This window comes from Poecilia formosa, unplaced genomic scaffold (genome assembly GCF_000485575.1).
Source record: "Poecilia formosa unplaced genomic scaffold, Poecilia_formosa-5.1.2 Scaffold5, whole genome shotgun sequence".
NCBI classification, from domain to species: Eukaryota; Metazoa; Chordata; class Actinopteri; order Cyprinodontiformes; family Poeciliidae; genus Poecilia; species Poecilia formosa.
In genome coordinates, this window is record NW_006799944.1 from 3415778 (window position 1) to 3432903 (window position 17126).

General features: G+C 40.2%; 1 protein-coding gene across 1 annotated transcript; it reads right to left on the minus strand.

The window, feature by feature from the left end:
• Nucleotides 1-138: 138 nt before the first annotated feature.
• On the minus strand, nucleotides 139-16768 carry gfpt1 (glutamine--fructose-6-phosphate transaminase 1). Its single transcript, XM_007563561.2, has 19 exons — nucleotides 16661-16768; nucleotides 15007-15114; nucleotides 13549-13656; nucleotides 13326-13451; nucleotides 13160-13218; nucleotides 12927-13061; nucleotides 12784-12845; nucleotides 12564-12643; nucleotides 12367-12475; nucleotides 11445-11608; nucleotides 10153-10248; nucleotides 8980-9077; nucleotides 8698-8818; nucleotides 8309-8466; nucleotides 5515-5629; nucleotides 4764-4891; nucleotides 4254-4421; nucleotides 3414-3575; nucleotides 139-2006 (listed from the first exon to the last, which is right to left on the minus strand). The coding sequence occupies exons 1-19, from the start codon at nucleotides 16665-16667 to the stop codon at nucleotides 1962-1964; spliced, it is 2049 nt and encodes a 682-aa protein (XP_007563623.1). The 5' UTR covers nucleotides 16668-16768; the 3' UTR covers nucleotides 139-1961.
• Nucleotides 16769-17126: the final 358 nt, after the last annotated feature.

The window sequence follows — 17126 nt, forward strand, 5'->3', positions numbered from 1 at the left end:
GAGTAGTTTTTCAGTTTGTAAAGGTTGCTGAGCCCAGGCGTATTTGGCACCACCAGAGGGAGGACGCGAGGACAAATTTCAATCGCTTTGTAATCAGGAAAGTTATAGTATGAGGTCAGACTACCAAGTCAGGTGATACAAGGAGAATATGGCATTTATTCATTCTACGAGGGCAGATGCACACAAAAACCAATAAGATGGAACACAATTGAATTATACCAGTTATATTCTCTAAACGTATGCTTCAGCTTTGCCATGAATACTAGCATCCATCATGGCTCGGGTCATTCAGTTTAATTCTATGTAGACGTTTATTCTGAGACAAATGTCTCAGAATTTATGTCTATCAAAATTGGTTCATCCACATCGTGTTTATGAACACCAATTTATCAGCTTAAACCTTCTGTTTGTCAGTTTACATTGCATAAAATAAAATTGCACCATTGGATTTCATCTTTAAACCAAATAGACACATTTATTGTATCTAATAGCATCCCACTGGTCATTTCATCTCACAAAAAAGAAAAAAAAAAGATGAGGGTTATAAAATTACCTGCAACAATATAATCCAGTTTCCCATCTCCTCCCTCCCCCTTTTTTTTCCTGGCTCAGGACCCGTTAAGGCTTGATTGTAAAGGTGATAAATATCTTCAAACCAAAAGTTTGCATTTCTACTTCATTGCTTATTGGAACTGTGCAAGTGTCATTTTCCAGGCATTCGAAGGAAAAAAAAAAATCCCATGGCTCACAGACACACAGAACATGTATGACTTTCTGCTTCAGTAAGCACAACATGGTGATTGCGCTACGTAAACTGCCTGCTTTACAGGCCTAAACATGTTTCATACATTAAAATCCAGCTTTGCTACAAAACACAGTGGCTAAACACAAAATATACATGTTTTGGTTTGTGATCATCAAAGCCGTTGCACAGATTTTTGGTTTGATATTTGAAACAGTAACATTCACTTTATAAAATAAAGTACCCTGCACAATAATAAAACAAAATCACTTAAAGAGAGAAGAGGGAAAAATGAGTAAAAAGAAAAGTAACAAATGGTCCCAGAAAGCAATGGCAACTGTCATGGTGGCAGGAGGAGAGCTTCAACTTCAGATAAGCGACGTTTTCATCACTTCATTTAGTTGCAATTAAAAACAAGTCAGTAACAAGATCTCAGTAAGGCAACAGAAAGGAAAATATTATTGTACCCATACTATTACATAATGAAGATCAGTAACATACAAAAGGAGAGGGGAGAAGAGGAAAAAAAAAAAAAAAAATTTCTACAATCCGACTCGCAGTGCTACTCCCATATCCTCAGAAGAAAAAGAAGAAAAGTCCGAGATGGGAAACGGACACAAAACAGAGCTGCAATTATGAAGAAGCGATGACCTATGGCTTGGAATGATTCCAGTCTATGGTTTACTTCAGCCATGGAGTAAAGCGCTTTAAATCATTAGCTGCCAAGGAAAGTTATCCAACTAACCTACAAATCATTGCACTAAAAGGAGAAAATGAGCCAGGAAGCTCTTTAAAGTAACCGCTCGGAGTCGACGGCTTGAAAGAGCAGCTCCCACAGAGACCAATCGGCAACAAAACTTGCTCACAACTTTCTAAACACAAAACCGTATCCATATGCTCACCGATGACCGATATCTAAAAAAAAAAGAAAAAAAAAAAACGATACAATGTGACAAAGATGCAAGCACAGACAAATCTTCACCGACGGTAATTTGACGAGGATGCCCAGAGTTTCTAAGGAATCGAAAATAAAATGAGACAGTGATATTCAGAAGGCGCGCCTAAAATGTTGCATTAAAAAAAAAAAGCATAAGAAAAAAGTGACAACTGGGGAGACGCAAACAGGATGAAGCTTTCTCTTTATACGGATGCTCCCTTGATGTCAGTGTTTGAATGTGTGTCTGCCAGGTTTCTGTCGTCAGGCGATGGAGGGTGGCCGTTACTCTACAGTCACCGACTTGGCCAGGTTTCTTGGACAGTCCACCTGAATTCAAACAGGAAAATTTAACTGATGAATATTTGATAATATAGTAGCAAATACAACAGGACTTCACGTTGCCTTGAGTTGCTGGTCTTAATAAGGATAATAGGCCAAGAAGATGTTCACTGATGACTAAATGCTGCTGGTAAACTATAAAAGACAATTTAGCTAAATCTGTGAAGTTGAAGGAAAATGGCTTTTAGTTTTTTTTTTCCTCTCTCTCTTTACAAATAAAATCCTTAACAGCTGCATTCAGCCCTCCTGACTCAGAAGAAAACCACCGTTCGCCACAGTTCCAGCTGCAAGTCTTTTAGGGTTCGTCTCCATCAGCTTTGCACTTTTAGAAAGTGAACATTTTGCCCTTTCATCAAAAACGTCTGGACTTTGATGGGGCCACCCTTTGATACAAAGCACTGCTGCACATTTGGCTGAATGTTTAGGCTCTAGGGACCAATGCCCTGCATACTTTAGATGTTTCCCTTCTGTCACACACCTGACTTGAATAAGTGGGTGATTAGCACGTTTCTGCAGCACTTGATCCATTGCACGCAGAGTAAGTCATGCAATCTTTTGAAACAGGTGTACTGGAACAGAGACATTATAATTATCTAAATTATTCAGGGGAGTGGTTCCTGAGGACTGAAGTTCAGAATCGCTGCCCTAAAGGGTTAACTTAACCTTCATCCCAGGCTCAATTTCCTTGCTGCCAACAGGTTTGCTCTCAAAGCTCCCCTCTGTTTCGCTCCAACTCTGCTGAAGAAAAGCATAAAGCATGCCCGCAGCAAGGCCAAGTATTCGTGGGCTTGCAGTTGTAAAGAATAAAGGCGGCTAAATATTAATTCCTGGCATATTTTATTTATTTATTTTTTTGGTAAAGGAACACGCATCATTTTCAATAACCACCTTGTGTTGGTCTGTCACGATAAAATCCTTTCAGGTTTGTGGCTGTCAGCACTATAGTTATAGAACTGCTTCAATGTATTTTTCATTCCTGCACAAAACTGTAATTAAGACGATGTCGCTGTTTGGTGCTTCAAAAGATGCATCAGTGTTGAGTACTGCAACGTGACCCGTCTATTTCAAAAAGACCTTTCCTGAAAACTCACCTTATCTTGCAAGTTTCTATCATTAAATGAAAAACTTTTTACATTTTAAAATCATCAAAATCATTTCACTTATCTGTATATAAACACTCGGTGTTTATTTCTGATGATGGCTATCTGCTATGTTTGTCTACAAAGCAGGAGATATACAAAGAAACTCCTTTGGAGTGTGCTGCTGTATAGTTTTTCTGGTGATAACTGAACGTTTTTAGCAAAGAGAATGAAAGTGGGAAGCTTTGAGGATCAGTTTGCGCAGGTACACGTCAAGTCGGTGGTGACTGAAGTCACGTTCTGGCACAGCACTTACGTCGTATCCTCTGAGGACAGCCAGGTGGAAGGACAGCAGCTGCAGAGGGATGACGCTCAGGATGCCCTGCAGGCAGTCCACACAGTGAGGCACTTTGATGGCGCGGGAAGAGTTTTTGATGGTTTCGTGGTCGTCTTTGTCACAGATCAAAATGGGGCGACCCTGGAAATCAAGAGAGGTAGGAAAACAAAAACAAAACAAAAAATGAATATGAGACACAAAGAGAGACTTCCCTGCTCAGATTACCGTCGCCTTTCTTTTAAAGCTGCATGGTGCTACATATTACCGCAGGAAATGATGTCATGTTATAACCACCCCTCCCCTGTATGAACTGAAGTGAAGAATCAGAGGTGTGGCTCAAAAAGGGATTAAATAAGTGACCTCATGGTCACGTCAGGCTGAGGAACGTTTGATTGTGTGGCAGAGCTGCACAATCACGGTCGTCATTGCAATATCAATGCATGCAATACTGCAACTGCAAATGACTATTTGGATGTGATATTGCATGAATATTTTGCATGCAAATAATATTTTGGGCTGGTTGGAAGCCTTTTAATGCCATATGAGTGGCCCTGATAGTGTTGAGCCAAAGAGACGTGATAATGTGTGTTCATCTCAATGTTCAGCAATAGTTACATGTTTTCCTGGTTTTGTGCCGCTCTGACATATACAAAGAAAAGGGACGCTCTATTACGAACGTGATTAATTGTAAATTTTGTCCGTTTCCAAAGAAGTTTATACACGTATTTAAACCAAGACCGCTTCGTTTCACGCAACGGTGCCATTTTTAATATTTTTTGTAAATATTTTCAACAAACATTTAGTTTAGATAGCCCTTACCTGACGTGCGACGACTTGTTGCAGGGCGTTCTGGCATTTGGTGTAGGTGTGGTCCCTCATGATGATCATGATGACGGGCATGAGTTTGTCCACCAGAGCCAGCGGACCGTGCTTCAGCTCTCCTGCCAGGATACCCTCTGAGTGCATGTAGGTAATTTCTTTGATTTTCTGCAGAACAGACACAGATTAAACAAAGATGAAGCTTAAATTGTTGTAAACCAGAGCCACAGATCTAGCGCAACACTTCTCCCCAAGGAGAAGACCACATAAGACTCAGCAGTTTAATACAAGAATTATTCAAGACTGAATTTTTTTCACACAATACGCAGACATTAAATCTAGATGGTTCCCCTGACACCGGATTTATTTCTAAGCTCCTTCCAAATCGCACGTTGCATAAATTAAACGCAGCATTAAAAAGCTCAAATGAAAAGGGAGGGGTGGGGGGCGGTGAAGAACACGAAAGAACGTTCTGATAAAGCTTGTAAGAATTAAGTTGGAACTGCTCACCAGCGCTCCTTCCAAGCATGTTGCGTAATGGTAGCCTCTGCCCATGATCAGCACGCTCTTCTGCTGGTACAGCTCGGTCGCCAACTTCTGGATCTCATCATCCAAACTGAGAACCTCCTTGATCAGATCTAACAAAAAAAACAAAAACAAGTTTTTTGTCCTTTTGTCCTTAGAAAAGGGTGATTACGAGCAGCGGCACTTTGATAATTATTCACGTAATCTCCATAGAAGTGCATAATATTTGAGTAGATTTAGATATTTTTAATATGCTACAGGAACAAATATCTACCATCATCAGCTGGGAAAACATGGCTAAATATTTAAATTTAAGTCTCACATACGAAATTACTCTTGGTTCATCACTCCATTTAATGATTGATAAATCTTTAATGTAAATATGTAATTTTAAGGTGATTTTGACCATCTGCAGCAGGTAGAAATAGTCCTCTGGACTATACAAGTTCAGCCTGTTGACCATTTATTACAGTTTTGTGCTACAATATGTGCTTCAGGTCCAGGAAGTACACAACAAGCTAAAACCCAGTAGTCTGCCTTCCCCTCCTCCTCCTTTTTGTTCCATTCTTGTCTCTTTTAGTTTTCTCATCCAAGCGTCTCAGTTGCTTTAATAAATAACAGGCTCTGAAAATTCTTTCGTTTTGGTTCCTACAGCTTTTCTTCTTTGCATTTTATCCTTGTACGGGTTTAGGACTTCCCTGGCTGAACTATACAGAGTGTTTGTGTCTGAATCTACCTGGAAGAACTCTCAGGCCCTGGATTATTTCACGGCGTCTGGGCTGCATGGAAATTCTGTCGTCGCACATCAACAGCGCGAACATGATCAGAGCCACAAACTGGCTGGTGTAGGCCTGCAGAGAGAAAGGGGGGGAAAAGGATTACAACAAAAGACCACAAAACGAGTTATATTTATTTGTTTTCACCTTTTTTTAATTATTAAGATGACTACAACGGGATGGTGGAATACCGTTGCCAGATTACTAAACACGTGGTAGTTTTCTTATTTTTCATCAACATGCTGAACCTGAAGAACTGAGCCTTTTGTGAAGCTCATCGTCTCCCTGTTTTTAATGGGACTGATGCTAATGCATCCCAGATGGGGAAGGAAAGGAGAAGCGGGCCTCGGCATCAAACTGCTCATCCTGGAAAACCTGATGAGTCCGTAAAATTAGGCTTAAAATACCACACTGTTCATTCTAGAAATGCCACGGGCTCAACCCCTCACGCATCTGAGCCTCCAAGTCCACCGTCATCACCACCCACCCTCTGGGCGAGTTTGGAGATTTTCCATGCCCACTTGTGAGCTTTAAGAGAAGCCAAGTTGATTCACAAGACCCACCGGGCTAAGAAAAAAAAAGTATGTAAGCAGTAAAACCTGTTTTTTCTCCTGATACCACATTAGCTACAAGCCCTCAGAAATCTGATCGTCTTTGTTGTCTGCAGTGATGTAACAACTATATATTCTACATTTCACTATGTTTTAAGGGGTTTTTAAAGCACTGCGTGACAACCGTTCTCTTCAGATATGATAAGAAACAACCCTCCTCCTTACTGTAACTCGACGACAAACTCTGCAACCCTCCAAGATCCCAATAACTGCTGTTATGTAATTCATAAAGTGGACATCTTCCAAGCTCCATCATCAGATCTGACAAAAGGATTTGCATCAAAGCGTTTAGTCTTAATTCGGCACTTTTTCCATGAATCTTGAGAAGAACAATTGGAAAAAAAAAAAAAAGAAATAAAAGTGAAAACTGAGTTAGATGTTCCTTGCGGACCCGATGAGCTGGGTTGTAAAATGTTTGGTGAAGGTGGGTCTATGGCTCTGCTCACGCAGTCATAAATGATGGCGTCTCTGAGGTGTGCTCTGGGGCTTTGGAGCAGCAAGACAATCCCCGAGCCAAGATGAAAATCTGGACCAGGAAAAGACCTGCTTCACTCTCTCTCTCCCTCTCTTTGCTTTCTGCACACAAACTTGACTGAGGCTTTCAGTTTTTTTTTGTTTGTTTTTTTTTGCTCTCAGTCCCAGCTGGAAAATCCTTGTGGTTATGAAAGTGAGAAGAGGGAGAGGCATAAATACCAGTGGAACCGAATTCACATGAGACAAGTTGATAATGTCGGGGTTCTTCATTCCTGCTCTGCTGCATTAGAGCGCAAGACAATGTTAAGCTCCAAAAGGTGGGAATCGATTGCTGATGTCCTGGATTTCAAACAGTAGTGATCAGATTATGTGAGAGGAGCCAAAAAGAGCAGGTCGCCAGCTAGATTAGGCTCAGTGTTAACGGGTCAGTTAGCTCATAAAGAGAAGGCAGAAGAAGAAGATGGTTGGTTTGTGGCTATGGAGCAATTTCTTTGTTAATTTGGATGATTACTTTGACCAGTAATGACCCATCTTCAGTTTTCAAGAAGAGGTCACCAAACTTCCCAGTGCGCATGAGTTGCTTCATTCATCCCCTGCTTTGTGTCCAAACCCACCTGAAGTGTTTGCTGCAGAAGTTAATTAGTTGCACTAATCCGACAACAGCACATGGTTTCCTTTGGAGTCAGTAGTTTGTAAAACTCGACAGATTTATGTTAGTGGTGATAGGACAGGAATTATATTTTCCTAGTATGTCTTCCCAAACAGTGGACTGGCATCCAGATAGGCTCTGATGGTTATTCTACAGACTTGGCAGCTCAGAGATTCCACATTATGCAGCAGATTTTAAACAGTAAACTTTGGAGATTTATTCACAAACCTCCATGCTGTGTCTGGTGGTATGATAAACCCAGCAGCTTGTCTTTTCTAATCACAGTTTTGGTCGTTTTAAGATTTTCAATAATTGCACCGACTGTAGATGCGAGGAAGTTCAGGCCAGTAGCATTTTTTTAAGATATCCTGATTTATGAAAACCAACGCATTAGCTTTCCCATCGTTCCTATTTTCCGAAGTGGTGCCGTACTGTGGCTGTTAGAGATTATGTGCGTTTTTAGCCACATAATCTCTAAGGAGATGCACAAATAAATGAGAGACAATAAATCAATGAATAGATCACTGAAAAATTCGTCCTCTCTTCTGAGATCATGGTTACTCCCCTGTATATGTATTACATCATATTTATACCCCGGGAAACAAGTAGTCATGGATCTAATCAGCTTAAAAAATAAACTATAAATCATTATTATTATTATTTTTTTTTTTACAAGAATTGCTTGTAGTGTCAATTTTATAATCTGTTATTCTGTAAAAACAAACTATTCATAATTATTTTTTACTCGCCAAGTAGATCTACTCAAATTAAAATTGTGATTTTTCTGTATAAAGTATGGATTATTATTTTTTTTTTTTGTCAACTAATCTTTGACCAACATTTGTGAAAAGCAGTGTCCAAGAATCAAGTTCCAGAAAGTCATGGAGAAACGACCCATTGATCTGGATCCATTTCATACTATGAGCTCTCTTTCAGTCTTTGCCTGTTAAAAACAGCAACACGTCCATGAAGACGGTGGTAATACAGCCTGAAGGAGCAGCTCTGGCTGTCCTGCTTTACCTTGGTGCTGGCTACTCCAATCTCTGGGCCAGCATTAATGTGGACTCCACAGTCCGTCTCCCTGGAGATGGAGCTCCCCACCGTGTTGGTGACGCCGACAGTCAGAGCGCCTCTCTCCTTACAGTAGCGCAGAGCCAACAGGCTGTCGGCGGTCTCCCCTGCAGGGTTGGGAGAAATGCTCTTTGTTAGGGAACTGATTCGGCCAGAAGCAGGACTCCGAGTTAAGAAAGCTTCATAGGAAAGACCGTAAGGCCCACCATAGAAACGTCACACACTCAGGTAAAAATAAACTCATCAATCCTCCAGACAGACAGCTCCTCTACAGGGAGAGCCGAGTACAGATGGGGAATGTGGAGTTAATCAGGTTCAGACAGCACACAGATCCACACCTGACTGGCTGATAAAAAAGCAGACATCGTCTCGGAAGACCGGGGTGTTTCTGTCCAAGAAATCGCTGGCCAGTTCTACCATGACGGGCAGCTCGGTGAGCTCCTCCAGAACCTGCCGGGTCTGAGAAAGGGATAAAAAAAAACACGTCAGTGTCCTTCTGTTAAAACGAGTCAGTCAAACTCAAAGCAGGGGAATGTGGTCAGACGTAAACCTCCAGCCTGCATCCACAAAGCACAGAATGTAATTATGAGTAAATGGTGACAAGCCGGGGTAGTACTTACAGCTACTCCAGCATGGTAGCTGGTGCCACAAGCAATAAGGATTAGTCGCCGACATCTTTGGATTTCTTTGATGTGATCCTTCAGTCCGCCCAGTGTAACTAAAAGCCAAATAAAACCACCCATCAAAGGAATCCCTGGCAGGAACTGAAATGATGCATTAAGAACTGTATGCAACAGCTACGCAAATATATCCATGTCCAGTCAGGAAATTAACATTTATTTCAATATAGTGTGATGGAAATAATAAAATAAAAAAAAAAACAACAACCTTTGTTGCTTTGCAAAAGTGCTCTTGAGCTTTGCAATATTTTATAACATTACACATTTCAGTGTGACCAAAAAAAAGTAGTACATAGTAGTGAAGTGGGTAAAAAAATACATGGTGCTACAAATATTTCATTAAAAAAAAAAAAAAAAAAATCTTAAAAGTGAGACCTGCATTTGTAGTCAGCCCTCTTTATTTTCATAATACTAAATAAAACACAGCGCAACAAATTGTCGTCATCTCATCTCATTAATAAACCAAGTTCACCTTTGAGTAGCTTAAGAGTATTAATCTACACAAATCTGGCTCTTGACCAGTAGTCATTTAATGTTAGCCACCAGCCATGCAGTGTCTGGTGGAAGAAAGTCCTCTAGTCAGAAGAGACTAAATTCAACTTCTTGACCTACATGTGTGAAACATCAAACAAAAACACTACACAATGCCCTGAACAAACCATTCCCATTGTGAAACATGGTGCTGAGAGCGTCATGCTTTTTGGGAATGCTCATTTTCCAGTCTGGACAGAGAAGCTCGTTAGTGTTGACAAAAGAATGATTGGAGACAATCGTGGGGAAAAAAACCTGTTTGAAGATGTGAAATATTTGAGAATAGCGAACAAGTTCATCTTGTGGTAGAACAATAACGCTAAACATTCAGCAAGAGCTACACTGGAGTGGGTTTGGATCAAAACATCCCAGCAATAGCAAGAACAGCAAGAATAGCAAACAACTTTGTTTTGCAAAGTTGTTTGCAAAACAAGAGGACAAAATGTTTGTTCTCTAGATTTGCAAATGTGTTGGAGAAATCCCCGAAAAACTGGCAACAAAATATGTTGAAAGTTAAAACATTTAAAATGAGATACATCATCAGTGCACTTCATAGAAGGCTAATTTAACCAAATCTCTAACCTGTGTTGTTGTCAAAGTTGATTCTTCCTCTCATGGTATTCACCACAGACTCCGGCTGCTCAAAGATCTCCTTCTGCATGAAGGAGCTGTAGTTGCCTGAGAGATGAGGAACAGAAAATGGGAAAACATTTACTACACGAGCACAAAAAAAATAAGCTGTGATATCTTTAGAACATAGTTGATCTTATGGAGAAATCACTCTTATGTTCTAAGAAGTTGCCAACACTTTTGATTTTTGGATCCAACAACCTTGTTTTCACAGCGTTTCACTAAATGTTCTGACTTCCTAGAACTGCAGGGAGGCATCTCCTTCTCCTCTAACGTATGTTCAGAATTAAGATTAATTATGCAACTTTAAGGAAAAATCTAAAATAACAACAAAGAGGCTTAAAGCAGATGTTTTCGTCTCAACAATAACAAACCGTGACAGTCAGAAACTCTGCTGTTTCTTTAGCCTCTCTTCAACAGCAATGTGGGTCACGCAAAGTAGGTTATTCAGCAGAAAAACTCCAGAGAAGAGACAGAGGAGAGAGAGAGGCTGAGTAATGACAGGACCATAAAGGAATGTGAAGTGGAACCAACATCAGTTCTCCCACTGCCTCCTGCTGGACTATTTTGGAAAAGCAAGAGGGGGCGGGGGAAGCAAGCATGATAGTTTAACCTGAAATTATTGCTGTGGTGAGTTCGCTTAAATTAAGATGAGAATGTACTGCTGCACACGGAACCGGCAGGAACTAGAGACAACAAAGTTCAAGAGGGTTCGCCTTTATTTTATGCGACTTGTACATCATTGTTTCAAAACATTTTTATAGGTAAAAGCAACAAAGGAGAAGGAAAAAAAGTGTGATTTTCTTTTAGATGATTTACAGTGGATATTTGTGCAGTTTGATGAATGATAAAATGAACTTGTTAAAATTCTAAAAAAGAAGAAATATTCACTTACCAGGCTTAGTCAATAAAAGAAAGTATATTATACGCACATGAAACTCAGATTTTATAACAGTCATAAAATCATTTAATAGCAATTCATCTTCTGGGGAATGCAGCTAATGCAGAACTGCTTTAACTGTTTCACTGATAACACAGTTCAGCTGAAGGTAAATTGTTAAGGCAGCTGAGCTCCAGCAGCAACAAATATGCTGCACAGCAGGATTTTAGGGAAAATTACAAGGCAGTGTCCAAAATCTGGACACTGCCTTTGCAAATCCTTTGCAAATCCTTTGATTTGCAAAGGATTAGTAATGGAAAGATGAGAGAAAATACAAAACACAAAAGGTTGAGCCTCCACTCACCCTTCATAATCTGCTGCAGCTCCATCTGCAGAGTCTGGATGGCCCGGGCCGGGTAGTCCCCCACCCGGCGCTTTATCCTGTGGATGGACAGCCGGCCTTCCATCACGGCGGCAACGTCGTCATCCTCCAGGAAGATCACCCGGTTTGTGTGCTCGATTACAGCGCTGGCGTTACAAGAGATCAACCAGAATCTAAATTAAACATTTAATTCTAGCTACATTTATCAATTCATTTAAAGGTTTTTTTGGCCTTTATTCATTAGTAATGTGCCTGGAAGAAAAGCAGGGAAAGAAGGGGGAGGACACAAACTCTAACCAGAGTTCCTGGTCTTGTTTAGCATGATACTTCCTCTTTCGAGGAGATGGTGTGGGAGTGTTAGTCTTCTACCTAATCGGGGTGCCTTGTTCTACCTGTTTGCTGTGTCCACTACAAGGCTTGCAGCCAATTGTGGAGGGGATTTGTTGACCGTTTCTCTGACCTCCCTTCTGTGTTCCCAGGGTCTTCATTATGCACTTATTTTTTCCACTAATGTTTTCTAAAAGACCTCTGGAGCTTTCATAGAAAAGAAGGATTAAATCACAAATATGTCTACCTACTTTGAAATTTAGTTTACTTCTGAGAGCAAAATGTGCCACAAAGTTTTGTTTATGGATTTCAGAGTAAAGGGGTCAGACTACAAATTGCACCACTAATTTTGAGATTTTTACTGATAAATATTGTTTTAGAAGTATACATCTTTTTAGTTCCATTACACAATCACTCACAACTTGTGTTGATCTGTCAAATACAATCCTAATACATTCACGTTTGTGGTTCTAATGTGAACATTTGAAAAGTTTAAGGGGAATACTCGCTAAGTACCGTCAGCAGTGGAAAGGGGAAGACTGCTTTGGGTGACGCAGCAACACAGGCGTCTTCTTACCTCGCGTCAGATGCAAAGTAATACTCCACAGCTTTCTCATCCAACGGGAACAGGCAGGTGTCCTGGTCTGTCCTCGGCAGGGAGCTGCAGCTCTTTTTCTCTTTTCCAGCTGTCGAAATAAAACAATTAGGCCTCTGGTTCCAAATCTTCCTATTAAATTTAACTTATTCGGACTAGAAAGAGACGAGACTACTCACAGCAGCGGTAGAGCACTGGAATATGATCGGTGGACAGCTTGTGATCACTGCGCACTCCCATCAGGAGAGGACTTCCTCTCCTGCACATAAAACATGTTACACGAGTGAGAATTTTACCGAATGTAGGTCCCCAAATAAAGTAGAGAAAGAAGTAGAAATGTTATATCATCATGATTAAAATAAAGAAGTTTTTATTGTCATATTATCCTTGCATCAGTACCTTGTGCCAATTGCCTCTCCAGGGTAATGGACACTCTTGAAAACCAGGGCAAAAGCTCCTTCCTGCCAGGTAAAACCCAGGTCAACATGTTAAGGAAAGCATTGTATCTCTAATTGCGCATGTTTTTAGTAGCTTTCCCATACCAGCTGCTGGATCACACGCTCTACCAGTGTGGCGAAGTTGATGTCGTCACTTTCCCGATTGTCATACATGTACTTCACCAGCTTGGCGATGGTCTCAGTGTCTGTCTCCGACTCAAATTCATAGCCTTTGCTCTCCTGTGGAATTAATGCGAGTGGACGAGTCGGTTTTTATGAGACAAATAAAATCAGATCGACTTTTGTCTTATTTTGCAACGAAATAAACATCTGCTCACCAGAAACTTCTTCAAGTCCTTGTAGTTGGTAATAATCCCATTGTGAATCACAATGAACTCTGCAAACCAGAGAGAGCGTCGTAATGTTTATAGATCCGTGACAGCTGCACGCAGTTCAAACGATCTGAGCTGGGCCGTTTAGTTTGACCTTTGTGAAACAACTGACCATTGTTCTTGTCAGATCTTTGCGGATGACTGTTGACTGGGCTGGGAACGCCGTGGGTCGCCCAGCGGGTGTGAGCAATGCCAAGGTGAACATCAACTTCAATATCCAGGTCAAGATCTTGCTGTTCTAGAGGTCAAACAGAAAAAAACACGACAACAAGACATTTAAAATGCCCTATCGTTCTATGACTGACTGTTTCGGAAAAAGCTTCATCTCAGCTTACTGTGAATCTCCTCATCGAGAGCCTTAACTTTTCCACGCTGCTTGATCAGACGGATAGTCTTGGCATTCGACTCCCAGTCCTTGCTGTTGCCTCCATCGATGCCGACACCTGGCAATAAGAGGAAAAAACAAAGTTCGTAATTAAATACCTAATAAAGTACCTTAGCAAATTACATCTAGACTCTGTGGTTAAGGATTCATCTGGAATAACTGCAGCTCAATATCCAAACACTGTTTGCCACAATAAACTAATTCAATTTGTTTATTCAATAAACAAATTCAATTAGAATTTTATTTGAATTGAATTTGAATAAATTCAAATCTGTGCAACAAAGCACAGACTTCATAAAGTCTGTGCTTTGTTGCCCAGACTTTGGTTTAAAACAAAAGCCATGCTAAAGCCAGTGCCTGGAATCAATATCTAATCGTCATTAAAACTGGCCTAAGTGGGGCGCGGCTGTGGAGCAAGAGTAAAAGCACGTGACCCACATATGGAGGCCTTAGTCCTAAACGTGGCCATCATAAGTTTGAGTCCTTTGCTGCATGTCTTCCCCTCTCACAACCCGCTTTCCTGTCTGACAACTGTCAAATAAAAGACCACTTAGAGACGAGAAAACCTTTTTTATTAAATGGTCTAAAATGAACACAGCTGGTTATTACAACAGCACACTGCCTTCAGAATGAAAAAAAACAGATTATCATTAAGCCTTTGAAAAGCCCTGACCTTAACTATACTAAAAATCCAGAACCACAAAACTAACCACAGAATCGAACAAAATCAGCTTGAATCAATTTAAATTAAACACTTTTTTTTTTTAAGTGAATAACTATAATAAATAAACTTGTAGATGGCAACAAAATCCATGTAATCAAGGTGCTGAGACATATTTAACCAAATATTAATATTAGTATGTTTGAGCTTGTATGTATGTTTGTAAAATTTTCCTTAATGAAAACGTCGATAAATTAAAATGTGTGCATCTTCTTATTTTTAGAATTCACTTAAGGTGTGTGTTGCATCATCATCCCACATTGACATACAGACCAATTTAAATGTGTTATTAAAAGCCATAAATGGATAGCTGAATGAGTACTTCAGTCAATAGAAGCGGTTTTTAAGTCTTGCTGAAAGCTTGAAGCCCTGAACATTATGTGCAATCTTTTCTCATATACACAATGCGTATGGTGTACTTCTTATATCCAGAGTGCACTTGTCTTTTACACACTCCCCAGTACACTAGTAGATCTCAGACTCTGAGTACTTTGACATATGAAAAACAAAAACATTTTAAACAAATTCTGCTCGAAACCAGGAGCCACACCAGTCTAAGACCTATTTTCCCATATTTCAAAACATTATTTTAAATTTGATTGTTTGAAAGTTTCAAACAATGAGACACAATTGCCTGAAATGGAAAAACAAAGTTGTGGTTATTATGTCCTTCCACCATCTCTTTACCTGCTGAGTCGTAGCCTCTGTATTCCAGGCGTCTAAGACCTTTAAGAAGGATCTCAAGGATGTCACGGCGTGTCCTTGGCACATGGTAGTTGAGATAAGCAAATATTCCTGAGAAACGGGAAAGAAAACAAAGAGATTGCGGTAATTAAGCAAAATGTTTGCTAGGCTAAAATACCTACATCAGGTGGCAGTGATAGTGGTTGTTCAACAGGTGGTACAAAGCTTTTATCTCAGTGATGTACATATAGAGCCAAATTACAACAAAACGGGTCCAATTCATATTCACAGTGTAAATACAATTCAAATACAGTGAGGAAACATGTTGGATATTCTCTCTGACAACCGACATTAATATTTCTCAAACAAAAATTGTCAATACATGACCATTACATTTGGGAAAACTCAGACTGGTAAGTTATAAAATTGTAAGTACACAAACTGTATTCCGTTTTTGACGAGTACTCGGAGTCAAATATTTGAAATTCAACCATTTGTCAACGTCAGCAGACTTGTGAGTAATCCACAAGAGACCAGTCTTACAGGAGTCTAAAAACAGACATTGCTTTCATCTTTGTTTGCCTTTACAGAACAGGATGCAGAAGGTGGGTCAGTGACGAAGGCATTTTAACAGCGGCATCGGGAAAAATCTTAGTCCGAGACATTTTGATTTTAAGCCATTTAGTATCAGAGCAATAGGTTAATAAAGATTTCACTCTGAGACCGTCTACATTTCAGTTCAACAGCTTCCAGAAGCAAGGACACAATTCATGGCCTGAGGAGAGTGTGAAATTACAAAGAGTTTCTCAGCTATTCAGGCACAGATAAATGCAAATCATGAACTTGGGAGGGGGGAAGACAAGCTTGAAAACAGAGACCTCATTCAGCATAGCAAGAGATGGACGGAAGAGGTGAGGGGCAGGGAAAAATACTAAGTGACTCACAGGAACAATCTTTGACAAAGCATTGAGGCTGAAAAAAGTAAACGGTTAATCCGAGCAAAGTGGTGGCAGGTGTCAATAGGAAAAAATAGAAACGAGTTTTTCAGGTCCTGTTGGTCTGCTCAGATTGTAAACACAGGTGATGGGAGACAGGTACATGAGCGAAGAAACATACTAAAGAAACGAGCTATAGACGAAAGCATTATATGCAAATATGTTTCTCTTTAACATAATGCGGGTGGGAAACGCATGCAAACAGAGCTACTGTTTTCAGTTTCAGGACAAAAGCTATTTTTAGATTAGATATGAACATAAAAGGTATTCCCAATCATTTTAATCAATACATAATGATAACAAAATAGCAAGTGGAAAAGTTAGTACGCGTCATCGCAAGCCCCATTAGCTATCTGACGTTAGACGGAAGAAAGCAGGAATTGTACTTATATTAGTCTTACTCGCGAATACACACACAAAGATAGCTTTCATGTCAAACGGAACGAAAAACAGCAAAGAAATTACTGTTTTATATATAGCTGACGAGCAGCATCAGTAACACCAGCTCATGTTCGCTAACTGGACAGTTAGCCACCCAGCTAACAGCCACCACACTAAACAAACAGTCGATACCGTTTTATTTTTGTCTGTTTTCACACCCATATAAGATATGATAGCCTAACATTCTAAATGAATGATACACAAGTACAATAAGCACTCACCACACATGACTGCAGCGCTGTTGTGAGATTCAGCTACTCAGGTCTAAGGAAGCTGGGGACGCCTGTCAGTTAGCCTCGCCCCCTTTCCGACTCTCCTGAGCTCGAACTGCCTCCTTCAGCCCCGTTTTGATTGGTCGACGCGACTGCTAAGGCCGACCTCCTTCTTCAACACCAGCATCTAATTGGTCAAGCGTCGTGTCAGTCTGGTTGCGCCTACAAACACGTATATACTAATGACGTGGCATGAGGATGAAAAACCGACATCACCAGTAATGGGATGACTGGACTTCCTGTCTGCATCCAGCGGCGATGAAACTAATTAATAAACCATTAGTGTAATTAATTGTAACGCGCAAATTTCTAGACTAACAAAGCGAAAGACATTAAACCCATTCGAATTTGGACCATCGCCACTCAGAGCATTTCAGTTTATTTCAGTGATTTTACAAATCCTATCATTTTTATT